Source organism: Xenopus tropicalis, chromosome 2, assembly GCF_000004195.4.
Source record: "Xenopus tropicalis strain Nigerian chromosome 2, UCB_Xtro_10.0, whole genome shotgun sequence".
NCBI lineage: Eukaryota > Metazoa > Chordata > Amphibia > Anura > Pipidae > Xenopus > Xenopus tropicalis.
In genome coordinates, this window is record NC_030678.2 from 94,160,387 (window position 1) to 94,183,696 (window position 23,310).

At 36.6% G+C, this 23,310-nt stretch overlaps 1 protein-coding gene across 3 annotated transcripts in view; it reads left to right on the forward strand.

Moving 5' to 3' along the window:
- srrm3 (serine/arginine repetitive matrix 3) overlaps window positions 1-14,320 on the forward strand; it is a 181,444-nt gene extending 167,124 nt beyond the window's left edge. For 2 of the 3 annotated variants that reach the window (XM_012957464.2, XM_012957465.2), the window contains 4 exons: window positions 10,460-10,785; window positions 11,373-11,594; window positions 12,163-12,300; window positions 14,089-14,320. In XM_012957464.2, the coding sequence (XP_012812918.1) occupies window positions 10,460-10,785; window positions 11,373-11,594; window positions 12,163-12,300; window positions 14,089-14,287 (885 nt within the window). In that variant the 3' untranslated portion in view covers window positions 14,288-14,320. Of the gene's footprint in view, window positions 1-10,459; window positions 10,786-11,372; window positions 11,595-12,162; window positions 12,301-12,535; window positions 12,594-14,088 lie in introns of all 3 variants that reach the window. The other variant, XM_012957466.2, reaches the window with a different exon arrangement.
- The last annotated feature ends 8,990 nt before the right edge of the window (window positions 14,321-23,310 follow it).

A 23,310-nucleotide genomic window follows, 5' to 3' on the forward strand; every position in this document is an offset into this window, starting at 1 on the left:
CACTTTAAACTCTTTGTTACGTAATTAAAAAATATTCTGCTTATAGACCGGTACCATCAAAATCTGGATGTATTGTAATAGTTTTATTTATTGCTTTCCTACGGAATGTTTGTTCTTTTAAAAGGACCAACTCCCTCGCAATGAGTCTCCTTGCCATCTCTTTGAGCAGCTTCAGATACATATACAGGATAGTGTATTAATGACCTGATCCCAAGGACTTCAAAGTAAAAATAAACATACCATGCTTTGTAGAGTGAAGGTAAAACTTTTAGAAATAATTTGGGAAATAGAATTAGGGAAACTGTTAGCTGGTATCTAATCACAAACAGGGGAAATTAGTATATGAAACACTATCTATAAATCAATCTGAATCCATAACTCGTCCATACTCTGTTGCCCTTCCCAGTACATTATAACAAGTTTGTACCTTACTTACTATATATGAGCGGTATGGTGTTTTTATATAAAATAGGCCCTAGTTTAAGATATTACTTTAAATAAATTCACTGCTTAAACATTTGGCCGCAAGGCCAAATTTATTTTAAAAATAAAATAAGGGCTGCTGTGGTCATTATGAACACAGATATTATATTTAGTTCTTTCTTTTGGAAACAATATGTAAAAACACATGTAACATTCTAAAGCGAGAAACTGCACTAACAGTTGTCAATATGTATTGCCTTATTGTAAGATGCCCTGTTAAGCCCTCTTATAGACAGATAAGTCTTTAAAGTATATAGTTCATAATTCTCTTCTTATTATTGAAATATGCAAGCTTTATGTCCTCAACTTTGTATGGCTGAATATCTCACATTTCCTGTTTTTGCTTTGCTTTTCCTGTCTTCTGGATATCAACAACATAAAATCTGTCACTGTCATGAAGGTCTTATCATCTTTGTTATCTTTAGTATGGGGTTGTTCAGCTTGCTGCCTCTTTACCCCAACTCTGTGAATGCATACCTTTCAATTGTCCACATTTAGGCGGAGGGTTTTAAATTCTGGACCCTAAAAGTCTCAGGGCTTGCTGGCAAGTGGGCAGGTGTTGTGTCTGGTTTCTATGGGGCACATTTACTAACCCACGAACGGGCCGAATGCGTCCGATTGCGTTTTTTTCGTAATGATCGGTATTTTGTGATTTTTTCGTATTTTTTTGCGATTTTTTCGGCGTCTTTACGATTTTTGCGCAAAAACGCGAGTTTTTCGTAGCCATTACGAAAGTTGCGATTTTTTCGTAGCGTTAAAACTTGCGCGCAAAGTCGCGCCTTTTAAGTTGTAACGCTACGAAAAAGGCGCGACTTTGCACGCAAGTTTTAACGCTACGAAAAAATCGCGACTTTGCGCAACTTTCGTAATGGCTACGAAAAACTCGCGTTTTTTCGCAAAAATCGTAAAGACGCCGAAAAAATCGCAAAAAATACGAAAAAGTCGCAAAATGTTCGCTTCCAATCGGAATTTTTCCAATTCGGATTCGAAATCGTGTCTTAGTAAATCAGCCCCTATGAGTGTGGCTTGGCAGGTCAGAAGCATAGTCTAAAATTAAAATTAGCACAATTTAGACTCTAAAATGTGCTAATTTTAATTGTATACCTTTGGAGGATATGATTTTTGATTAATAACAACAAAAGCATATACATTGGAAATCATATTAACACTTAAAGGTATAATAGCATCAAAATAGAAATATAAAATAAAAAAAATCATCAAAATAGAAAGTGTATGTTTTTGCCTGAAAATAATGTGCAAGTTTTAGTGAAATAGAGTTTTACTCAAAAAAATATATTTACTATCCATTTTTAAATGTTAGAGCCACCTATCCTGACACCTGCCTTTCGTAAAAACCCCCTTTGCATATTGTACGTTCATTGCTCATATGATGCAGAATTATATATATATATATATATATATAAAAGTACTGAGACGAGCACTCAACCATAATGAAACAAATGCTTGGGTGCAAATGAAAATTGTAATACAGATAGAAAGTACAGGGCTTATACAAAAAAAATTAGAAAAAAGTTTTATTCAAATTCCCAATGTTTTGGTGATACTAAGTGACACTTTGTTGTTTGTTTTCCTTTGAGAAAGGTTACTGTGTCATCGAAACGTTGGGAATTTGAATAAAACCTTTTTTGATATTTTTTTGTCCTGTTGAGTTCAATGCTTTCTATCTGTGTATATATATATAGTAGTACAGCAAATCATCTTCATCAGTGAAGAGAATCAAAGTCCCTGTTTGTGATCTTTCTCATGACAAAACAAGAGACAAATACATTTTTTATTCTCTTCACTAAATGGAGTCCTGGGATATATTGGTGATTTGCTGTACTATTCATTGTATCCAAAACTTTTGTGACTGTTCATATATATATATACAAGGAAGAGTGGAGCACACCCTATAAAAGTTCAAATGCCCTGGGTGCTGGCTAAAATGAAGCAATATATGAACAGAGAGCCGCACACACAAGGACTTAACGATAAAGTAAAAATTTTTTTGAATAAAATTTTTTCACTTAATCCTGATGCAAGTAGAAAAAGTGGCTATATCTTTTACTTTGTTTTTAACACTAATTTAATTCATTAAATATTACACATTGTTTTCAGGTTCAAACCTATATTTGCTGTAGACAAGTAAAGTAAATCTTCTCTTTTTAGTTCTTACATCTACCCACCTAAAGTGATGTTTAATCCCACCTAAATGATGTTTCTGTATGCGTCAATTTCAGTGAAAACATTTCCATATTTACAAGCTCTGTACACTAAAATATAAGCATTATTATTACTTTTACAAAATACATTAATGTGCCCCGCTCCTACCTATTTGTGCATGACAAGTATGATACTCACAAATGTGCACTTGACATTGTTGCTATTTAAAATCACAGCACATAGTAATAGTTACTGGCACAAGGTGGATACAACACTAAATTCATAACTAAAGATAATGAAAAGATGAAAATGGACATCAGTGACTTAAATTTGAGCCATACATAGTGCTTTAACTATAATGCACACACTAAAAAAAATTGCCATTGTACAAATAGAGACATATAGAGATTAAAGCTGGCTATACACATATGATCTTTTTTTAACCACTCATGTCAAAACCAAGGTAAATTTGATAAAACATATTAAAATAGTTATGTGCCGACTGGATTGGATTGGAACGTGTAGAGCTAATTTTCTCACATCCTTAAGTTCTGGCCAGTTACTGCTGTTTAAGCTTAGAGTTTTCAATCCAAAACTTACTAGCAAAATTTCAACATACATTTCTAAAACTTTTTCTCATCATGATTTAAGTGGCATAGTATATTCCCTTTTCCTTAAACTCTTGATGTGTGAACAGTATGATAAAGTGCATGTTTAGTATATTTTAGACTAACCTAGAATAATTTATTTCTATTTTTTTAATCCCATCTGTGTTTTCCTTTAGCCTGTCATTTGAAAAGCGGTAATTCTTTGACTTATTTTAGGGAGAAATGGTCTCTTTAGTGTCCTTTCGCTCATTTCTTCATTTTCTTTTCATAAACAGAAATGCAAGTTATTATTTTTTATCTGTGATGTTCTAGATTTTTTTCCCTTAATGTGTGTTTGTCATTGTGGGCTTTTTCAGTAGTAAACCAGAAATCTGTATTTTTTTCTTACAAAACTATATTTTTGTAGTTAATTTAAAAGGGAAGATAACTGATGAGTGTTGTAGCACTTTTGTGATAAGTAAACACGATTGTATTAGAAAGCAGAACTTCCTGTAATAACAGTAATAGTATGTATATGAGCAGTGACTGGTGTGGGTGTATAGTCTCTGTCTAAATATGCAAAATGAATTTATCAGAGCTACATTAGACACATGCTATAATGCTTCCTAAGACACAAAAGGAGATTATGACTTTGCATTATCCATTCAGTAGGCAGTAATGATAGAACAGACAATATCGTTTTTCTTTGTAGGCAACATTGCCACATATTAGGGTATATAAACATATTGTATGCCTTGGCTGTGCCAGTTTCCATAAACCTCAAAAAATAACGACAATTTTGTGTTTATATATATATAGATGGTGCTGGTGGCTCATACACCCAAATATGCAAGCACAAGATGTTCTGTGCCCTTATATTTTACTTTTAAATGAAAAGAAAATGAAAGACAACTGCTTATAAATACTGTAGGCTTCTAAGATGAAGGTGATGCCATACACAGGTAGGGGCAGCCTCTACCTGTGCAATGAATGTAATGAGTACAAGTTATGTTATTTTTGCATATTTTGTATTCATACTAAATTGAGGAGTAACACAACGATCCTTTAGCAACAAGGCCTCTGTATCCTACATCTAGAAATAACTAATAACAGCAGGAAATCATTGAGCAAAGTAAACCACAGAAATATCTGAGGGTCTGGTTGACTTCCCTTTTAAATAGCGAATTCCAATTGCCATTTCATTCTGTTTGGCTTTCACTTCTGCTCTTTTACATTTCTCTCTCTTTCTGCTGGCCTTCAGCTACCTTTAGTAAAAAGGCCTTCAAATGGTTTACATATGTGTTTGCTGGTGACAGTGCATGATCTTTACCTTTTAATAATGACACCCAGAAAGCTTCATACCTGCTCATTTTAACCTTTTCCCTGATTCTTCATTAAATGGCAAGTAATAAAAAGGGCATTCTAATGGTACAGTGCATTGGCTGAGACACATAGTGAAGGAATATGAAAGTCATTACTAAAAGAGTCATTGTCTTTTTCCCCCATTCTGCACTCCAAACGTGGAGATTGTTGTTTTCTTTTTATTATTGCATTCCTATATCTGACATTAAAAGAAGGTAGGTATGAGTCTGCCTCTGCACGTTCACATCTGCAGATGAGCCTGTTAAAACACAGTAGCTTATTTTAAATGTTCATTTTCTCTTTCTCTCTTGTTTTTCATTATTTTACGTTATTTCCATTTCTTCCTGATTAGAGAGTTACTTACATAAAACAATTACTTTCCAATTATGAAAATATGAAAGAGTACTTACCGATACCTCACCAATAATTGAACTCCTGTGTACCTGTATGCATATATGTACCTAGGAGTCACTTTTTTACAAGACTTTCAGTAAGCAGGTAGTGTGTTTCAGCCATATTGGGGTTTTTTCAGTGAATGCAAGGGCAAAGCTAACAAAGCTTTCATTATTTAATGGAAATAATAAGATGCTTAACCAGAAGCTGAACAAATATCAGGCTTACCTCACCAGTAAAATCTTTAATCAGAACACAGAGTGGAATGCTTCATCATATTTAAAAAAGGAAATATTTTGGACTCACTAGTCTAGCATAAAATTGTAGGTCAGGAGCCCTACACATAAGGGGAGCAATGTGTTTGCTGAGGCCTCACCAAAACTGCAAGCAATCCTTACAAGTTGAGAAATACTGCACTAACGATGGTAAAACTATTTCATATGACCAAATTGTAGGTCAAGAAGATCAATATTGATATAAAGTGATTTGGTCAAACAAGCGGTTAGAAAAACATTTAAAGTAGTCTTTTAGGAGGCAAAGAAATAATTCCTGTCTTTAAAAAAGTCAATGTGATGTCTTTAGAAAGTTCGTTCCACGTATTTATAGAAATATGTTTACATTTCACTATAATTTTAGGAAGTAATATTATAATAAATATTATTATAAATCTTTTTGGTACAGGTATGGGACCTGTTGTCCAGAATGCTCGGGACCTGGGGTTTTCTGGTTAAGGGGTCTATCTCCTACCTTAAGTCTACTAAAAAATATTTAAACATTAAACCCAATAGGATTGTTTTGCTTCCAATAAGGATCAATTATATCTTAGTTGGGATCAAGTACAAGGGACTGTGTTATTATTACAGAGAAAAAGGAAATAATTTTCTTACAATAAAGTCTATGGGAGAGGACCTTTCCGTATTTTAGAACTTGGATGACGGGTGTCTGGATAACGTATCCCATACCTGTAACAGCAAGATTTCTTTTAGTCATTGCTCTATTTGAGTGGAATACCCAACAAGGAGATTTTAGAAAAATGCTTCCAAAACCGTAAGGAATTTAACCATTAATATATCTTTATTAAAGAAAATTACCCACAGAATGAATACTTTACCAACAGATAGTTTCTTATCATATTAGGTGACGTATTAAAGAATCTTACCAAACTGGAAAATACTGTATATATCAGTAAATATTGCCCTTTTAGCTTGAGCCGCCATTTTCTGATGAGCTGTCTGCTCCCTCAGAGATCACATGACAGGAAATAATACAACTCTAACTGTAATAGGAAAAAGGGTGAGAAAAAAACACAGAACTTAGTTCATTAATCGGGTGATGTGACCTATATATTTCTGAAAATGGTTTATTTAGATGAAGCAGGGTTTTAAATATGAGCTTGTTTATGCAATATCTTTTTATAGAGGCCTACATTGTTTGGGGGTACAGTTTTACTTTAATATATTGAACCAGTCATTTTACATAGAATACACAGATTTGCTCAGGCTTCTTAAAAGAGAGTTAAACAAGATTGCTACATTTTGGAGAACATTTTTTCGTATGTATGTCTAATATACAACATAGCATAGAACATGCCTCTCAACTGTCCAGATTTTCACAGGACAGTCCCTCTTTTGACAGCTGAACCCGCAGTCCCAGATTCTTACTGAAAAGTCCCTCATTTTCCTTTGATCTCCTGCACTGAAAGCGAAAAAAGATACAAACTTAAATAAAAAGTAGCTTTTGGCAGAGAGCCCAGAAATCTTAACAAGCAACACCTGCAGTAAGATACAATTGTAACTAATAAGCTAAACAGGTCTCTTGGGGGAACTGAGACTTGCAGCTTAAAGGGCAATTTCACCTGCATTGACAAAACTGTAATAACACCTAAAACAAGACCCCAAAATCCCCAGAAATGTGTTCAAACTTTAAATAACCTGCCAAATTTAGTAAAATGGGAGTATTTAGGGGGTGTGGTTGCAAAAATGGGCGTCATCAAAATCTTCCACCGTGCTGCACGCACCATTTCCTTTTGTCCCTCTTTCCATTTTTCAATTGTTGGGAGGTATGGCATAGAATATGACATGTAAGATTGCAGATAGCCAAAGTAGTACAGTGTATTGAGAAACCACCTGAAGACAACAGTAGGTTCCTGTAGAAGAGACTGGGCCAAAAGTGTATTGTATATTGGAATTAGAAATTTTTGTGTGAAATTTTAGTATTGGCTTAGTTCCCTTTTGTACAGTGTTCATTTTGAGTATGATATAATAAGTCCATTACCATTAAAAAAAGTCCCTATAGTTTGAAGCAGGTAATTTAGAGGACAGTATGTCTCAAATGTCATGGTTTGCGTATATATATATATATATATGTAGACATTGAAATAGGTACATGAGCCCATAGGTTCAAAAGTACTATCTTTACTCTGTTCACTGCTTTGGTGTTATAAAATAAAGACTTAAAGGAAAACTATACCGCCAGAATGAATATTCAACCAATAGTTTAAATCATATTAAGTGGCCAAACTGTACTGTATATATCACTAAATTTTACCATTGTCTGTGATCTCCCTGAGATCACCTGACAGGAAATAATGCAGCTCTAACTGTAACAGGAAGAAGTGTGGGATTAAAAGACAGAACTCAGTCCACTAATTGCCTGATATAACCTAACATGTACAGTATGTGTGCCCTTGGTTTGTTTGTGAGCACCGCGAATCGTACAATCCTAAGGGGCGGCCCATAGTACTTGAAATGGCAGTTTTCTATTTAGAATTATCCAACAGTGGATACTCAAAAATGAATATTTTTTTTTTGAAAATGGTTTATTTAGATGAAGCAGAGTTTTACATATAAACTGTTTTATGCTATAAATTTTCATAGAGACCTACATGGTTCTGGGTATAGTTTTCCTTTAATACCTGGGAACCAGCTATGAGATTGGCGTTGCAAGCAGATAAAATTAGCATTGCCCTGGAGCCTCCCACCCAATATTTCATCACATCATCACCAGTAATCTGAATAGGGCGGGATATTATGGGTTACATATCCATCTGTTTCTAGACCTCTGCCTTTCCATTTTAAGCTATAATGGTTTATTCAAATATTTTTTGAGGTCCTTCACTTGGGCTGGTATTATTATAGTAAAACTTTGTGAAAGATACCAGCCTTAAATACCTGTCCTACCATACCATTGGCTGCTTATTGCTTTAGCCTAGTATTGAAACCAGTGGTAGGCAAATCATCAATAAAGAGGAGGGGACCGAAGGGTAGCAGATGACACAAAAGTACAAAATACAGTTTTTAGGGTAGATATCTCTATTGTTGTACAAACAAGGAGCTACAGAGGGTCATTATAGCAGCAATACCCTACTGTGAGTGACTCGCGGCCATGCTTGAGTTTGAAGACAGGAGACACAGAAATGATATATGGGCCTGCATGAGTCAGGTGACTTAACCTTTAAGCCTCTCCCACTATAATGCACTATTTAACCAGTTCTAAGAATCATAGCCATTCCCATATATATCAAAGTTAAAAGTACATATAGAGTAAATCATCTTATTTCAAGCATGCAGTCTATAGTCTGTGTCTTGTGGAGAACTCAATAAATTTAGATGCATAAAAGCTCCATCTGCTTTTCCTTCCTTAACCTAACCATATGCTTTATCATGTAACCTCCATTTTAGCTGAAATGTTCGTGGGAATTCATACTAGCCAGGTTAAATGGCCGCTAACTGTATTTTTATTCTAAATGTCCCAATAAACTAAGGGGTGATGTATCAATGAAAAGTTGGAGCAGAAGGAAAAAAATGGAAACTAGAGGCATGTTGCTATTATACACTATTGAAGCAAGAAAATAATCATTTCTGGTTTGATTTCCCATGCTATTGCTTATCTGCCTGTATTCTTTCTACATCTCATCACATTTGTGTGTCATGTCCTTGCTCCAAGTTGTGTTTGGGATTGTGAACTAAGCACTGATTAGAAAAAGGTATTTATAGTTATTTCCTAAATATGAAGAGCAATTATTAATAACCTTTTTTAATTTGACTACTAATATGTGGGGAAATATATGATACAAACACCAGTGCAGGATAGATCAGTAATTCTATACAAGCAACTGCTCATAATCTCATTGCATAGATACATCACCCCGACACCTCTTTTTGTGCCTAGATATTTTTTTATAGTGCTACCCTCAGATATATTTTGCTGGTATGCAATAGAATTGGAAAGCACAATATATTGGTTGGAATAGCTAGGTGCTTGTTGGCAATTCTGTGAAGTGCTTAGTAGACTGATCGACATAAGGAAACAGAAGAGGAGATTGGCTTTGGTATTAGATTTTTCCTTTCTATAATCTGTGGGACACTTGTGAAAAGAAAAGAAATCTGCATTGAAAGTAGCATATCCTCACTTCCAGTTATGCTTATTTACTCTGGAAGAAATGTATATTTGAAACCAGTCTTCCAGATTCAGCTTATCCCATTTATTAAACCCAAGGCATTAATTAACTATGCCGAAAATACAGTGCCTAACAATGCTCAATACACAGTGCAGGTGCACCTCTAGAATAGATAGCTAAAAACAACACAAGAGTCACTCAAACCACATGGTTGGCCTCTCCCTCCACATTTCGAATTATGGCCAGGAAAAGTGGGTTTGTGTGTTTTTTTATTCTTTATTATTTTTTTTTCTCTCTCTCTATCTCTCTTGCATTTTTGTGAATCTAATGATGCACTTATGTTGCCCCACTTTTCCCTTCTCTTCATACCTTACCTACTAAAGGAGGAAATGCCACTTTCTTGGTAAGTGGATGTTAACCAAGAGGGACTTAAATCAAAAAAACAATCGCAATGTGACAAAAATTCAGAACATAGGGTGCTGATGAGAGCTCAACAGTACTCTGCCGGACTAAAAGGAATTCAGACAAAATGAAAAATGAAAAAAAAGATTTTTTTTTTTTCAGAAACATTTGTGAATTTATTATTATTTTTTTTTCATTTATTTTATTTTTTATTTTCCTGCTCCCTTCTCAATCTTTTCCAGTTTTTGTGCTGTTTTGTCCAAATGTCTCTCTCACTCTTCACTATTTGAATTATTTTAATGTTTTCCTTCTCTTTTATTCCAAAACTTAGCCCATGTATTTCTTGTAATTTTACAAAACCTTTCTTTATCTTCTTTTAATTTATAGAAGGTCTCAAACCCTTAGATTTCTATTTTCCCCCACCTGCTCTTTACATTTTTTTATTCTTTTATTTCTTTTGATTTTTTTGCGTTTTGCATGCGAAGTTGCATGAGCTGCATTGTTGGGGTTGGAAGGCTAAGCAGAAAGACTAGTTTCAGTGTAGAATCTCTGTGTTAATGTGCTGTATGCAGCTGTGAGTTAATACATTTTATGTCTATTTATGAAATCATGCTAAAATTTCTTTCTATCTTTCTCTTTTGCCCTTTCTCTTCTTTTTATCTCTGTTTAGCGGTTCAGTTCAATGTCTCCTTCAAGGATTCATGTAAAAGTTGAGGTGTCACCCAGCCATTTTAAGGGCAACAACAGGCATGACATCAGAAGCCCAAGATCTGTTTCATCAAGCAAAGGTGGTAGATGTTCATCGGACGATAAGCACCACCATCGATCCAGGTCTGCATCATCAGAGAGGCACCATGGTCGATCTAGAGCAAGAAACAGGGCACATAAGACATCTGCAAACTCAGGAAGCCACACTGGCTATAGCAGTGACTCTGAGGAATCAGTATTATCCCACACAGTGGGGATGGACAAAAATCATGGCGCGTCCTACAAAAAGTAAGATCACATTGTCTTCTAATTTTCAATTCAAAACAAATACATATATGTATAAAATTGTCAGAACTCACAAACCAGGTGGACAAATATAGTGAGAAAATTGTGAGTAGGTGCTGCTCCATCTATTGATCCATATCAATATACATCCACTGTGCTTGTGACATATTGCTTCCCATAGAAAAACCTAAGCCATTGTTAAGACCAGGGGTGCTACTGCCATGGGGCGAGTTGAAAAACTCACCTCAGGCAACAGCACCTCTAAAGTTACCAGGTAGGACAAATAGCCACTCCTGGTAACATCAAAAGCCAGATTTTTAAATTGGAATTTCAGATTTTCTAGTGCCAAAAACGCTATTGCGGCCTCTGCACTGGCAATGCAGCCCCCCTGCCCCTTTTGGGGGACAGAATCACCAAGGCCTCCTCAGGGCTTCACTAAGGGACAAAACACCCCTGGTTGAAACATTAAGCACCAATATGCTTTAATGTAGTTATATCTCAAAATGATCAGAGTATTGAGTTATAATATTATAATACACTTTTCATAAATATACCTGATAATTAGATGTAAACACTAATTTGTTTCATAGGAAAAGGGTTCGACATTGTCGTGGTAGGCAAAACAGCTGTTCTGAATGTTCACTGAAACATCTACGACAGAACTCAGACAGAAAGAAAAGTCCAACAAGAAGTACTGGTAATAGATGCAGCTCCTGGAGTTCAAGCTGCTCCCCATCCCGTTCGAGATCACGTGAGAAGAGGTCAGTAAGAAGCAGATCCCGGTCTGTGTCTCAGAAGAAGACTGGCAACAGGTAAATGTTGTGAAAATTTAAAGTACAATACATTATAGGGATGTCAGCAAAGGGTGGGAAAACAAATAGAGATTGAAGAAACAATGTATAAAGAACATTTTAATGTAGCATTGAAATTCACATCATACAGGGTGCACCCAAAATATAGGCAAATACAAACCTCAGAATAAAGATGCAAGTTATATTGAAACTGTTGTTTATTGTGGGAAGCCAACAGGGCTTGAGTGAGTCTTTGTTCTTCCATTCTCTACATTCACAGGTGTAGAACCACTAATGATGCAGTGGGTGTAGTGTGGCATTGGGGCCCTACTGTATGAATTCATTTCCAGTAGTTCTTGGTACATATAGGAATATTCCTTCACCGAGGCACTGGACTTTCTAGTTCAACCCCAGCTATGTTATAAATCTGAATGATACAAATAAAAGCAAATTCTCAGTTATCATTAGTAAAAATCTTTTAAAGAGCATTCTTTAGCTAAACATTCAGTCCCTATGCAATTGTCTTTACTATATAGTATTGCTGTACTTTTCAAATGAAGTGTAGCTGATGATTTTGTAATTGTTTTAGGGAAAAAGAAAGTGATAACAGAGCACGGCATATTGATACTGAGGCAACCCGGCCCCGTCGTCGCTCCAGAAGTTACTCACCAATCCGGAAAAGACGCAGGGATTCTCCTAGTTTTATGGAACCCAGAAGAATTACAAGGTAATATGCACACATCATGTAGAGGGCCTAACTGTGTTTAAATAGAAAAGGAATTTAGTCTGTCTACTTAGTTTATAAAATTGTGTTTGCTTTAACCTAGACATGTTGGAAGTTAATACTATTATATTATTTATATGTATATACCCTAATAATATGCAATTAAAATGACTGTAAAAATGTTTATGAATATTATTTATTTATTATATCAATTTGTGCTGTTCCATTTCACCTCAAGGTTCCTTTTGAAGATCTACTTCCAGTCAACCGCATTACAAGTCTGCTTGGTTGTCATGGTAACCATGTCAGTCCTTTTTTTCCCAGATAAAATTCCTCTCTCTCATTGGCTGTCGGGGGCTCTTGAGATGTCCGTCCTTTTGTCACTAACTTCTCACTAAGTCTTTGTCTGCACAGGGTGTGCTCAGTATTGGGGCTTTACATGTAACTGTCTTAATAGCACAACTTATTGTATGTATGTATGTATGTCGCAACTCTAACAACCAATGTTTCTTCTCTTGGGAAAAAAAATAACATTCCACTGCATTACAAATCCAATTTGCAACATATTGCACCCCATACTCTGTGACCTGCAATTCATATTTATATGTTCCAATGGCAACGTACAAATATATCTGTAAGGGTCGATATTTAAAAACTCCCTTTCAAAAATTGTTATTCAACCGAAAATAGCTCTGATAAGATGTCATTATACAGCATGAGAAATGTGCTGTGCTTTATGAAACCCCAATTTTAAAGTCTATAGATTTGAATAGCCGCACTTTAACTTTCTCTTGAACATTTGATCTGATTTAAATTGAACAAAATGAAATCCCCATTATTAACAAATATCTGCTGCCCATTGTAATGACACTGGAGTGCAATTTTTTTCTAGAAGGTTGCGAATTGGGCTAAAACACTAACAAATTCTTGCTTTTGGGTTCAATAATCTACTAACCACTTGCTTCTGCAGTTTTGACACCTGTTCGGAATCTGAGTCTTCTAATTGGCTGAGGGTGACAAATAGTAAGATTTAAAAGGTCTAATGTTTCTAACCCTTGCTCTTATCTTCTGGTGAGAGATGAGATTGAGATTATTTCACAGAGCTGTACAAATAATGAGTATGGATATCATCAGTGTTTAATTTGGGTTTATGTAAATAGCATAACATCTTTATCAAAAATATATTTGGTTGGAGCAACTTATAGTCACCAGTTTACTAAACAGGCAACCAAGAGCAAAGTTTCTCATATCATCAATTAATATTTCTTATTATGTAAATGATGTAAATAAAAACAACTTCAGCAAGAAGTAAGGATTAGTTCACCACCCCTAAATTTACCCCACTTGGGGCAAAGGGGAGCTGCATCTCTGTTGCAGAGAGTTTGCAATTACTTTCTACTTTATGGTTCAACATACAGAAACCAGTAGAAAGTCTTGTATTAAAAATATGTTATGCTTTTTTTGTTGAGCTGAAAAATCAATAGTTTACCATATATATATATATAAGAGTCAACGGTTGCTCTCAGTTCTTGCTATGGGGTGTTAGAGATTAATGGCTGCACTGAGCTTTAACACCGACCAAATTGTTACATCCTGAAAACTAATAGCAATGTGTTAAAATGAACATAATGAAAGTGTAGTTTAGAAGTCACATAGAAGGTTTCCCAGACAAAATTCTAAGCACTAAAGTTGTCTCAATAGTAACTTTTTTTAACCCAGTAACAATAATCAGCCTTAACAATCAGCCTTATCCTTATTTACCCTTATACTCCTATTTGTATTCTGTTTTAGTGCCCGAAAGCGACCAATTCCTTACTACCGTCCAAGTCCCTCTTCTTCCAGCTCTCTGAGCAGCTACTCCCACAGTCGTAGCCGAAGCAGAAGTTATGACAGCTACAGCAGCTACAGTCGAAGCCGGACTCGGAGCCGCACCCCCAGCCACAGTCGAAGCCCCAGCTACAGAAGCAGTTCAGAGAGTGCTGGATTTTAAGCTGCTGTACATTTAAATCCACCCTCGAAATAATCACATTTGCTTCCTAAAGTAGATTGTGTTTTAGCTCAAGAGGAATCTTAAGGATGGTGTGAGAATTAGATTGACATATGTATTGGTATTTGTATGTATAGAAAGAAAATCACACACTTGAGCATCCACAAAATCACTTTAATATAACACTTCAGTTTATGAAGTTGAACACCTAAACAAATTTACTTTTTATTTTATCCTATCTGTAATATATATATTTCACCTATTATTTGTACAAATATCCAATATCTAATTGACCATAAACACAGCATTACAATTTTCATCTTCTTCTGGTATAAAGCAGCATTACAATATCCCCTCTCAATTTTCTCAAGTCCCAGCACAGCTTTGATGGCCCTAAAATATATATATACATCAAATCCACAAAAGATTATATATAAACATTTTTAAACAAAAGGGGGCATATGTAATAAAAATTAACTATGCATGAAAATGTGCATGGCTTTTTGGAACAGAGAAGTGGGCCTGTAAGTAACAAAAAGCCCAATTTTGAGGCAGTGCTGACCTAAGAGAACCATGCTTTATTTTTTCATTTTGTCAGACTGTATTGGTCACTTTTGTAGAAAAAGACAAATATATATGTGACTCCACTACCCACTTAAAATGATGGCACCCAGTGGGGAAATAATGTTTATAACACAGGAAATAATCTGGGTTATGGGTAGTTTTATTAATAGAATTAAAATGTATAAGCAGTTTAATATATGCTCTGAGTATATTCATACAGTCCTAGGCTAATCAGATCTAATGATTGGTTTCTGAACTGGGGCAAATTTGCATTAGTATAAGTTAGAGCCACAGATGAGAAGACGTTGAACATGAATTACCATATGAGTCTTTCCATATGTTCCTATGAAACAGTGTTCTACCACTCTGCCATCAAGCAAAGCAACAAAGAAATGGCTGAAGCAGACCTGGCTCCACCTTACATTTCATAGGCTCCTTTAGTGCAGCAAAAATCTGCATTAGAACACTGACCTGCAACATTGTCATATAATATTTACTCATTGAATTCTTATGTACATTATCTTCCCTGGAATTAAGACAGAGCTAGAGCTTACCTACTACCAGCAGCATTATTGCATTTCACTAGTCTCACTGTGGCGCACTTCTCATATTTGTTAGTTTAAATTTGTGTCGGACTCTAATCTGCTAATGCTGATGCTAGAAATGTCAGTGTGTCTCTTTAAAAACTGCGACATCTAAGAACAACATCCATTACTCAATGGGGCGTCTGTATTAAACATGCAGTTGGGCAATCCATAAAGATTCTCAGCAGTTTGATTTTTTTTTTCCTATTTATCAACACTTTCCTGATGTCAGGAAATGGTTATTGATTTAAACATGTATGACAGCAGAGAGGTGTCAGTTTGCCTGAGGGAGTCTGACTGCTTTGAGCAGTTAAACACCTTTTTAGTGCAAATCAGCAGCCGCGCTAAGCATCCTAAGGCTAAGGCAAATTCACACAAGGAATAATGAGCTAGACAATTACTGAATCATTCCAGACCAGAAAAGAAATCGTTACATCTAATATGATGTCTTATGTTTCAATAGGTGCAATTGCACACTCTCTGTGTATTGGATAAGCTGAATGTATGACTCCTCTTAAAGCCCCTGATAAAGTGCTGCCCGAGGCATGGTTGTCACCTTGGTACCCCTGAACAGATGCAAACTATCATTACTGTTTAGTAGAAACTAGCTATGACTAAACATTCAGTCCCAATAGGTCCTGATGATCAGTACTTGACATGTACAGAAATGGGAATCTCCAGAACTGAGCCAATATATTGCTGTTGTATTAATTTATTATTCCGCCATTTTAAATTATTGTACTATAGAAAGAACAGTCACCATGCAAAACTATTTATTTGCATTTATTCACTTTTAAACTACTTTTTATTGTATTTATTTATTAAGCACTATATATATATATATACTGTATTTATATTGTTTTGTATCATTTGATTTATTTTCAGGACTTAGTGGGCATTATGAATTCAAAATGAACCCACTGTTATATAAGGGTCCATGGACACCTCTAACTTATTTATAAAAACTATGTTTGTGCATTAAGACAAAAATAGAATTTGGCAACTACAAGATTTAATCGGAAATTGGATGTTGTATTCTTCCTTAAGTATTCAGCATCAACACAGAGCCACAGTGAACAAAAAGACTTGGATATATCACTTCAAGATGTAATTTACAGAACAAGAATATTGGGCATCAGTCGACTAAGGAGCCATCGAAATTCAAAAAGGATTTGGTTAAAACAACATGGTTCCAAATCGAGAACTTATTCATAGCCTATCTGTGTCACAAACACAAAACATGGAGACTTTTTTGTGATCTTCAAAAGGGATGTGCCGTCAAAACGTATTTTAAAAAAACTTACAATAATATATGTGTTGCACAGATTATTGACAATATTATGTCATTCATGGTATAAGTTAGCCTTCACCGATACCAGGTCAGTTGGACAGTTTTAAGATGTTACCCACTGTGCTATTAAAGGACAAGGAAAGGCTAAGTCACTTGGGGGTGCCAAAATGTTAGGCACCCCCAAGTGACTTTAATCGCTTACCTTGTACCCTGGGCTGGTGCCCCTGTTAGGAGAAAACAGCACCAGCCCGGGGTACCTGTAGCGAGCGCTTCCTCCTTCCGGATTCGTTTTGCAACGACTAATCGACAGACGCATGCGCAGTAGAGTGAAAAGCCGACTTCTCTGTTAAAGTTCCACTATTCACTCTACTGCGCATGCGCGCGCGAGCAAAGCTGGAATGAGGAAGCGCTGCAGCTACCCCGGGCTGGTGCGGTTTTCTCCGAACAGGGGCACCAGCCCGGGGTACAAGGTAAGCGATTCAAGTCACTTGGGGGTTCCTAACATTTTGGCACCCCCAAGTGACTTTGCCTTTCCTTCTCCTTTAAATAACTTGTTTTATTCTCTTTGTATAAAAACAAAAACAGCAACCAATTAACTGAAAAGTATTTAAATCACAGTCCAAAACTGATCATTTATTATGATTTTATCTTTAAAAAATGTAAATTAAATTATTCAGATTATCTCTTAGAAGCGTTTGTAAGACCAGGGGCTCATTTACTAACCCTTGACAAGTTTGTGTCATTGCAGTAACCCATTGCAAACAATTGGAGAATTGATTCTACTTGCTAATCACTAAATGGCTGATATGGGAATTGCTAATTGGCTAAATGGTTGTTGTGGGTATCTGCAATAAGGCCAATTTGCGCAGAGATACTAAATGAGCCCCAATGGTATTGGCATGTACAGGCAACTGTTTCTGCCATATCCTTTTGCCATCTACAAATTTTAAAAACAAATTCTCAGCCATTTGTCACTGAGATGTACATTAGGGAATACCCTGGGTGCCATAAGCCCATGGGGAGCTAAAAAAAAAAGGTCTAACTATGTGGATATGGTGGTAATATATAAATAACTAAACCCAAAAAAGATTTCAAAACAGGTATTCTTCCTGAAGTCTTCCTTCTTTTTACTTTTACTATATATATAGAGAGAGAAAGAGTACACCAAATCCAAAATGTAATTATATATTGCATTCTATTCTATATATATATCTGTGGAATTTCTATTACACTGGATTCCATTTAGGTTTCAGAATCCTAACTTTCTGCAATATTGGATATGGCTGAATGATTAGCATCCAAATTAAAACCTTAATGAAATGAAGCGCTGGGCAAGAGAAGATCACACATTTTCACTCAATGTTAATGTGCTTATTAGGGTTGGATTTGGTGCATCACAAATATATCTATACATATAAACACATTTATTATCATAAAGCCTCAGTGAACAAATTCTTATTGGATTGATTCCATTAGGATATTATTCTGAGAACAAGATTTACATGATTGTGTTTTTTTATGTCTCCATCAGTCATTAAGGGAAGCATGTAACCTTATAAAACAACGAATCAAAATGTGAGTTTCCTGGGACGAATTTGTGTTTACCAAACATGTTTCATCTGTAATAGAATCATATTTATGTTGTACAGTGCATACCTAATAATAAGAAAGATGCCCTTGGCTACTGACAGGGTCTGTTTTGGTTTTGCCCTCACAGCAATATCTTTCTATTATTCACAACTTGACTCAAGAAAAGAAGAGGGTTGTTTTATTTATTTATTTATTTTACAATTTCTAACAATCAGAAAGTCTCTGCAAATGACCTATGTATTCCAGCAATTACTTACAGGTAATAGGACTGGTAATGTTCAAGTTAATATCTTCCCTGTACAGTGCTGCTTCGCTGCAATGTTACTGCAGGTCACATCCACAATTATGTGAAGGTTTAGCAAATGACCATGTAATGGTTATCTCTGATTAAAGTGTATAGTTTCAGTTTTCTGGAATGACCTATTTACTGTACCTTGTATCGGTAGATGTCATAATGTCCGAAAAAGTTTCAGTGTGATGTAATATTGGCATTTTCCATAAACAATTATATGTTTTAATATAGCTGGCTATTTCAGTTTATTCATGTTTTTTTCATTCATTTTTAATACCAGTCCTGCTGGCTGCACCCTGGTGTTGCGTATTGCTGAATTTACAGGAGGAAGCTAGTTAGGTTTGGAACCCCTCCTCAAAATAAAACAAAAATAAATATTCAATCAAAACACTCTGCCAATAACCTTTATTAAAGCAGGCTTCACATGCCCTGATCATCTGATATGCAGTATGTATGCAGCATGTTTGCTTCTGGGTTCCTTTGCTTTTTGTTCATTCTAGTTATCGCTAGGCCCACTTGGAGGCATGCTTAAAGCAGTCTCTCTGCAGTACAATCTATGGTAACCTGCATTCATTAAATTTATTCCTTTGTCACTGAAGCCACTCACAACCATTGTCTGAATCCAGCAATTCATGATATGGGGCTCCCTATTTACTCCAATTTAACCAATCTGTGCGTACCTCTACATCTGAATGCTGCCCAGTTGATATATTACTTGGACATTAAATGAAATACATTTTAATCAATATCACACTTCAAAGTACCACTCATATTTCAACAGAAGGGATTCCATCTTGGATGTAATACAATTGGAATTTAATTAGTGTCTAAAGCTGGCCATTCACGCACTGACATTATCATACGAAATGCGGTTTCATACAATATTTGGTGCTTGTATGATGGATTGACGCCTCACAAAAGCCTTGGATACCAGTCATTTGGGCGGGACAAAAGATTTTGATTGGGCACCGTTGAAGGCACCGGAGCAAAAGCTGCACTCAGGGCGGAATCGTCAGATAGAGGTAGAATTCCTTTTGTTTCTACCTCCATTTCTGACAATTCATCCCTGAATGTTAGTGGAGAGTATGAATGATCTTTCCTGTGAAAGATGTAACGTGTAGGTCCAGCTTTAGGCTGGTTCAGCCTGAATATTGATTTTGACCATGCTACCAACCAACTGAACATGTATGCCAGGAGTTGCAGCTCTATTTTACTTCCTGCAGTCCAAAGAACAATAGGAAGGAGGTCTTCAATGTGTATGACCATTTGTATGGTGTCTATCCATTCAGCCCATGAGCCAACTGGGTGAAGAAGAGTATTGGGATACTTAAGATATAGATGCCAAAAAGTTTTCAAAGCTGTGACGGAAGGTACAGGAGTCCACAGCAAGGGTGCCTGATTGTCCACCCAAAGTCACTCACAACCCCCATGTCCCCCCCAACCAACCCACTCACAAAAACAATCCCCCACACCCCTTCCCCCCCCCCACACACTGTACCCAATACAATCAACACTAAACCACACTACTCATTGGCACCACTTTTTCCCATCTTTCCCTGAACTTATATATAACGATATGTATAGTATATGTATGTATATGCTGAAAAAATTACCCCTCTCCTGCTCCCCCCTCCCTCAAGAATGCTAAGAACTCCCTTCCCCCTCTTAGGAATGTGTGATCTGAGCCAATCAGCAAGAAGCTTCCTCATAGTCTTACAAATTGCGCATGTACAACGGTCTTGGTGCAGGAGCGAGGCATTATGGGAAGTTTCTTTACACAGCTCAGCGTTTTTTTTCCTATGAGGCATCTGATCATCTGAACAGGTGAAATATGGGGAGACTTAACGGCACTATTGAGAGAACTGAAGGTATGCCTGCAGCTTGAGATTAACACTTAATTAGCCTTTCCTTATCCTTTAATATGCCCCTATGGCTTTAAACCCTACCATTTCCTTTTTTATGCTGTTACTGGGCAAAGACCCATGTATCTAGTTTTCAATTTGCATATGTGCCTTATTGGTTCATAGGTAGACCACTCCCTTTGCACTCTAATATAGTGCTTAGCAGGTGGATCTTCCTCTTTGGCTGCCTCTGGTGTCTTAGGTGGAAGGTCCACTGATCCTGGGATCAACAGGGCCCCAGTAAAGCCAACCCAACCTAGAGTCACCATCCAAACTCTAGCGAAGTTGGGGGACAGGGATCCCGTGAATAAGGAATAGATAGACAGAAGCACTCCGTAGAGCACTTTCTATGAAAGTGAGGCAGATAGGAAAAGGAAGCAAGAGCAGTTTCTGGCTCCAACCAGGAGGCTAGCTAGGAATTACCCTTCCTTACAGGCATTGTTGCCTTAGTATAGGGCCACGGTTAAGATATAGAAATCAGGCTAATGAAAACCCCTGATCTATAATCGGCTGTCGGGATCCTAATACAGCGAACCTGGAGACTGAGGTATATCTCTAGACTGCCCACCACAGTCGTGCCGAGCTGACAGGTGTCCTTACACTGCCCAGACTCATTAGAGGTGGGATAAACCGGTGGACATCCTCTCTTGCTGTCCCCAGAGTGTAATTTGCTATTTCCTCAATGTGAGTAGGATCTATGACCCTCAGAGCTATTTGTCTGGGACAAAAAAACAAGTTACAATTTGTTTCATCAGCAAGAACCTTCTGGCGTATTTCTAATTACTTTGCACACAGCATCAGTGAGTTGTAGTTGCACTACCCCCGGGATATTTCCACTTAGCAAAAGCCCATCTGATGTGCAGAGTCCTATGTACCCCATGCTCTAAAGCCATTATAGCTGGAGCTGCCTGTTTTTACAGCCAAACAGACATCACTATACATGCTACCCCATAACACACACTGGGGGTCATTTATAAAGTTCCCCCAGCCCATATTTTTTCGCAAATGGTTGTTTTGTGCTTATTTTCCCCTAAACGCTTACTTTTTGCACTAAGTGTGCCCTCTGTGCATGTTTACTGCATGCGAATACAGCGCTGATTTTCACTTTGTGAATATAAATTCACAATTTGCAAAATCAATTTAGCAAATATTTTCTCAGACGCAGAGTGTGCGCAGAAATATTTGCAAATGGAGTATATGCCATATTTAAAAGTTAAAAAGAGGACATTCGCACTGCAAATAAAAAAGTGGCAATTATGTTTGCACATTAAATGCACCTGTCTTATCCAGCTTTATAAATATAAATATTGGCAGGGCAAATATGTTCACTGTGTGATTAATTCTGCGCTGCACAAATTTTATAAATTGTTATAAATGACCCCAACTAAGACAAGCACTAAGAGCAGAGGCAGGCCTCAAGCCTAGCATCTTGTATCAGTCTTTGAAATGAAAGAGGGAACAGAGAGAATGACCCTGTTTTATTAGGGCAGAGTTATAGTTTAAATTTACATTTCAGGGTGTAACTAGATCAATTTCACACTTTTGTTGCCTATTGTATCATATTTGTTGGTCACCTACCTTTAGCCACCAGTGCCTTTATACTGATGTGAACTATTGAACAAAGCACTGGCAAAGCACTGCAAAATATGTAAATACTGTGTAATTAAATGATAATAATATTTACAGTTATGTCTTTATATGTTGTAATCATCACATGGAAATTCACTGACACCCCATGGTCATTTAGCAGATTGCAAGTCCATGGTGTTTTTTACTCATTTCTTTTAGAGGAATGTCTACAGCTCAGAAAAACAGTTGGATATTTTTGATTATATATTTAACTTGAAAATTTCAACAGCATGAAACATCACTGTATGTGTTATCTCTCAGGGGCAAATGTTGATATATATCTCCTATTGTAGCCATGCTTTAGGAGTTTGAGACTTTATATTGTTTGTTTTTCAGTAAATTTGCAGTTCTGTTTACACACAATTAACCCCTAAACTATTGTAATATGTTAACTGAATTTGAAAGTTATAGTTCAGCTACACCATCCTTTCCTCCACCACTTTTGTGAGGCCCAGCTGAGACAGATGCACATGTAGCGGTAGATTGGCTCAGTGCAGCAGAAGGTTTGTAGGAAGTGTGTTTGTGAGAGCCCCCGTGATTACTGACAGGCAGACACTGTGTATGGCAGTGCTCGCTCAACAGGGAGCCAACACAGCAAGAAAGTGGGACATCTGTGCTTATATATGTTTTAGATATATATACGTTAAGGGTTATAAAGCGCTTAAAGAGAGGGAAAGGTAGAATCACTATGGGGTGCCATGTTGGTAGACATCCCACTGTCATTCTAGTCACTTTCTTCCTACCCTGGGCCGTTGCTCTTCTTCTGTAAAAAAATGTACCAGCATGATGTATGCTTTCTGTGATCACTGCACCATCATATGTTTCGGCGGCCCAAGTATTCCCTAAACCAATCAGGGGATGCCTGGGACACCAGGACAAAATGGTAGTGCGGTGCTAACAGCAATAGAACCCCAGGCTGATTTTTGAAGAAGAGGAGCACTGGTCTGGGGTAGGGAGTAAGTGACTAGAATCTCCCAGTTATTCTAACTTTATTCTCCTTGCAATGTACCTTGTAATTGTGATATATTATATGATCCCACATGTTGCTGTATTTTACCCTATTATGGCAAAGAGGGGCAGGCCAAAAACTGATCCAACTCTCTTATAAATTCTTCTAATGGTCTTAGAATAAAAGAGTGGCCAGTGACCCAGATAGGAATGTTAATTTGTACTGT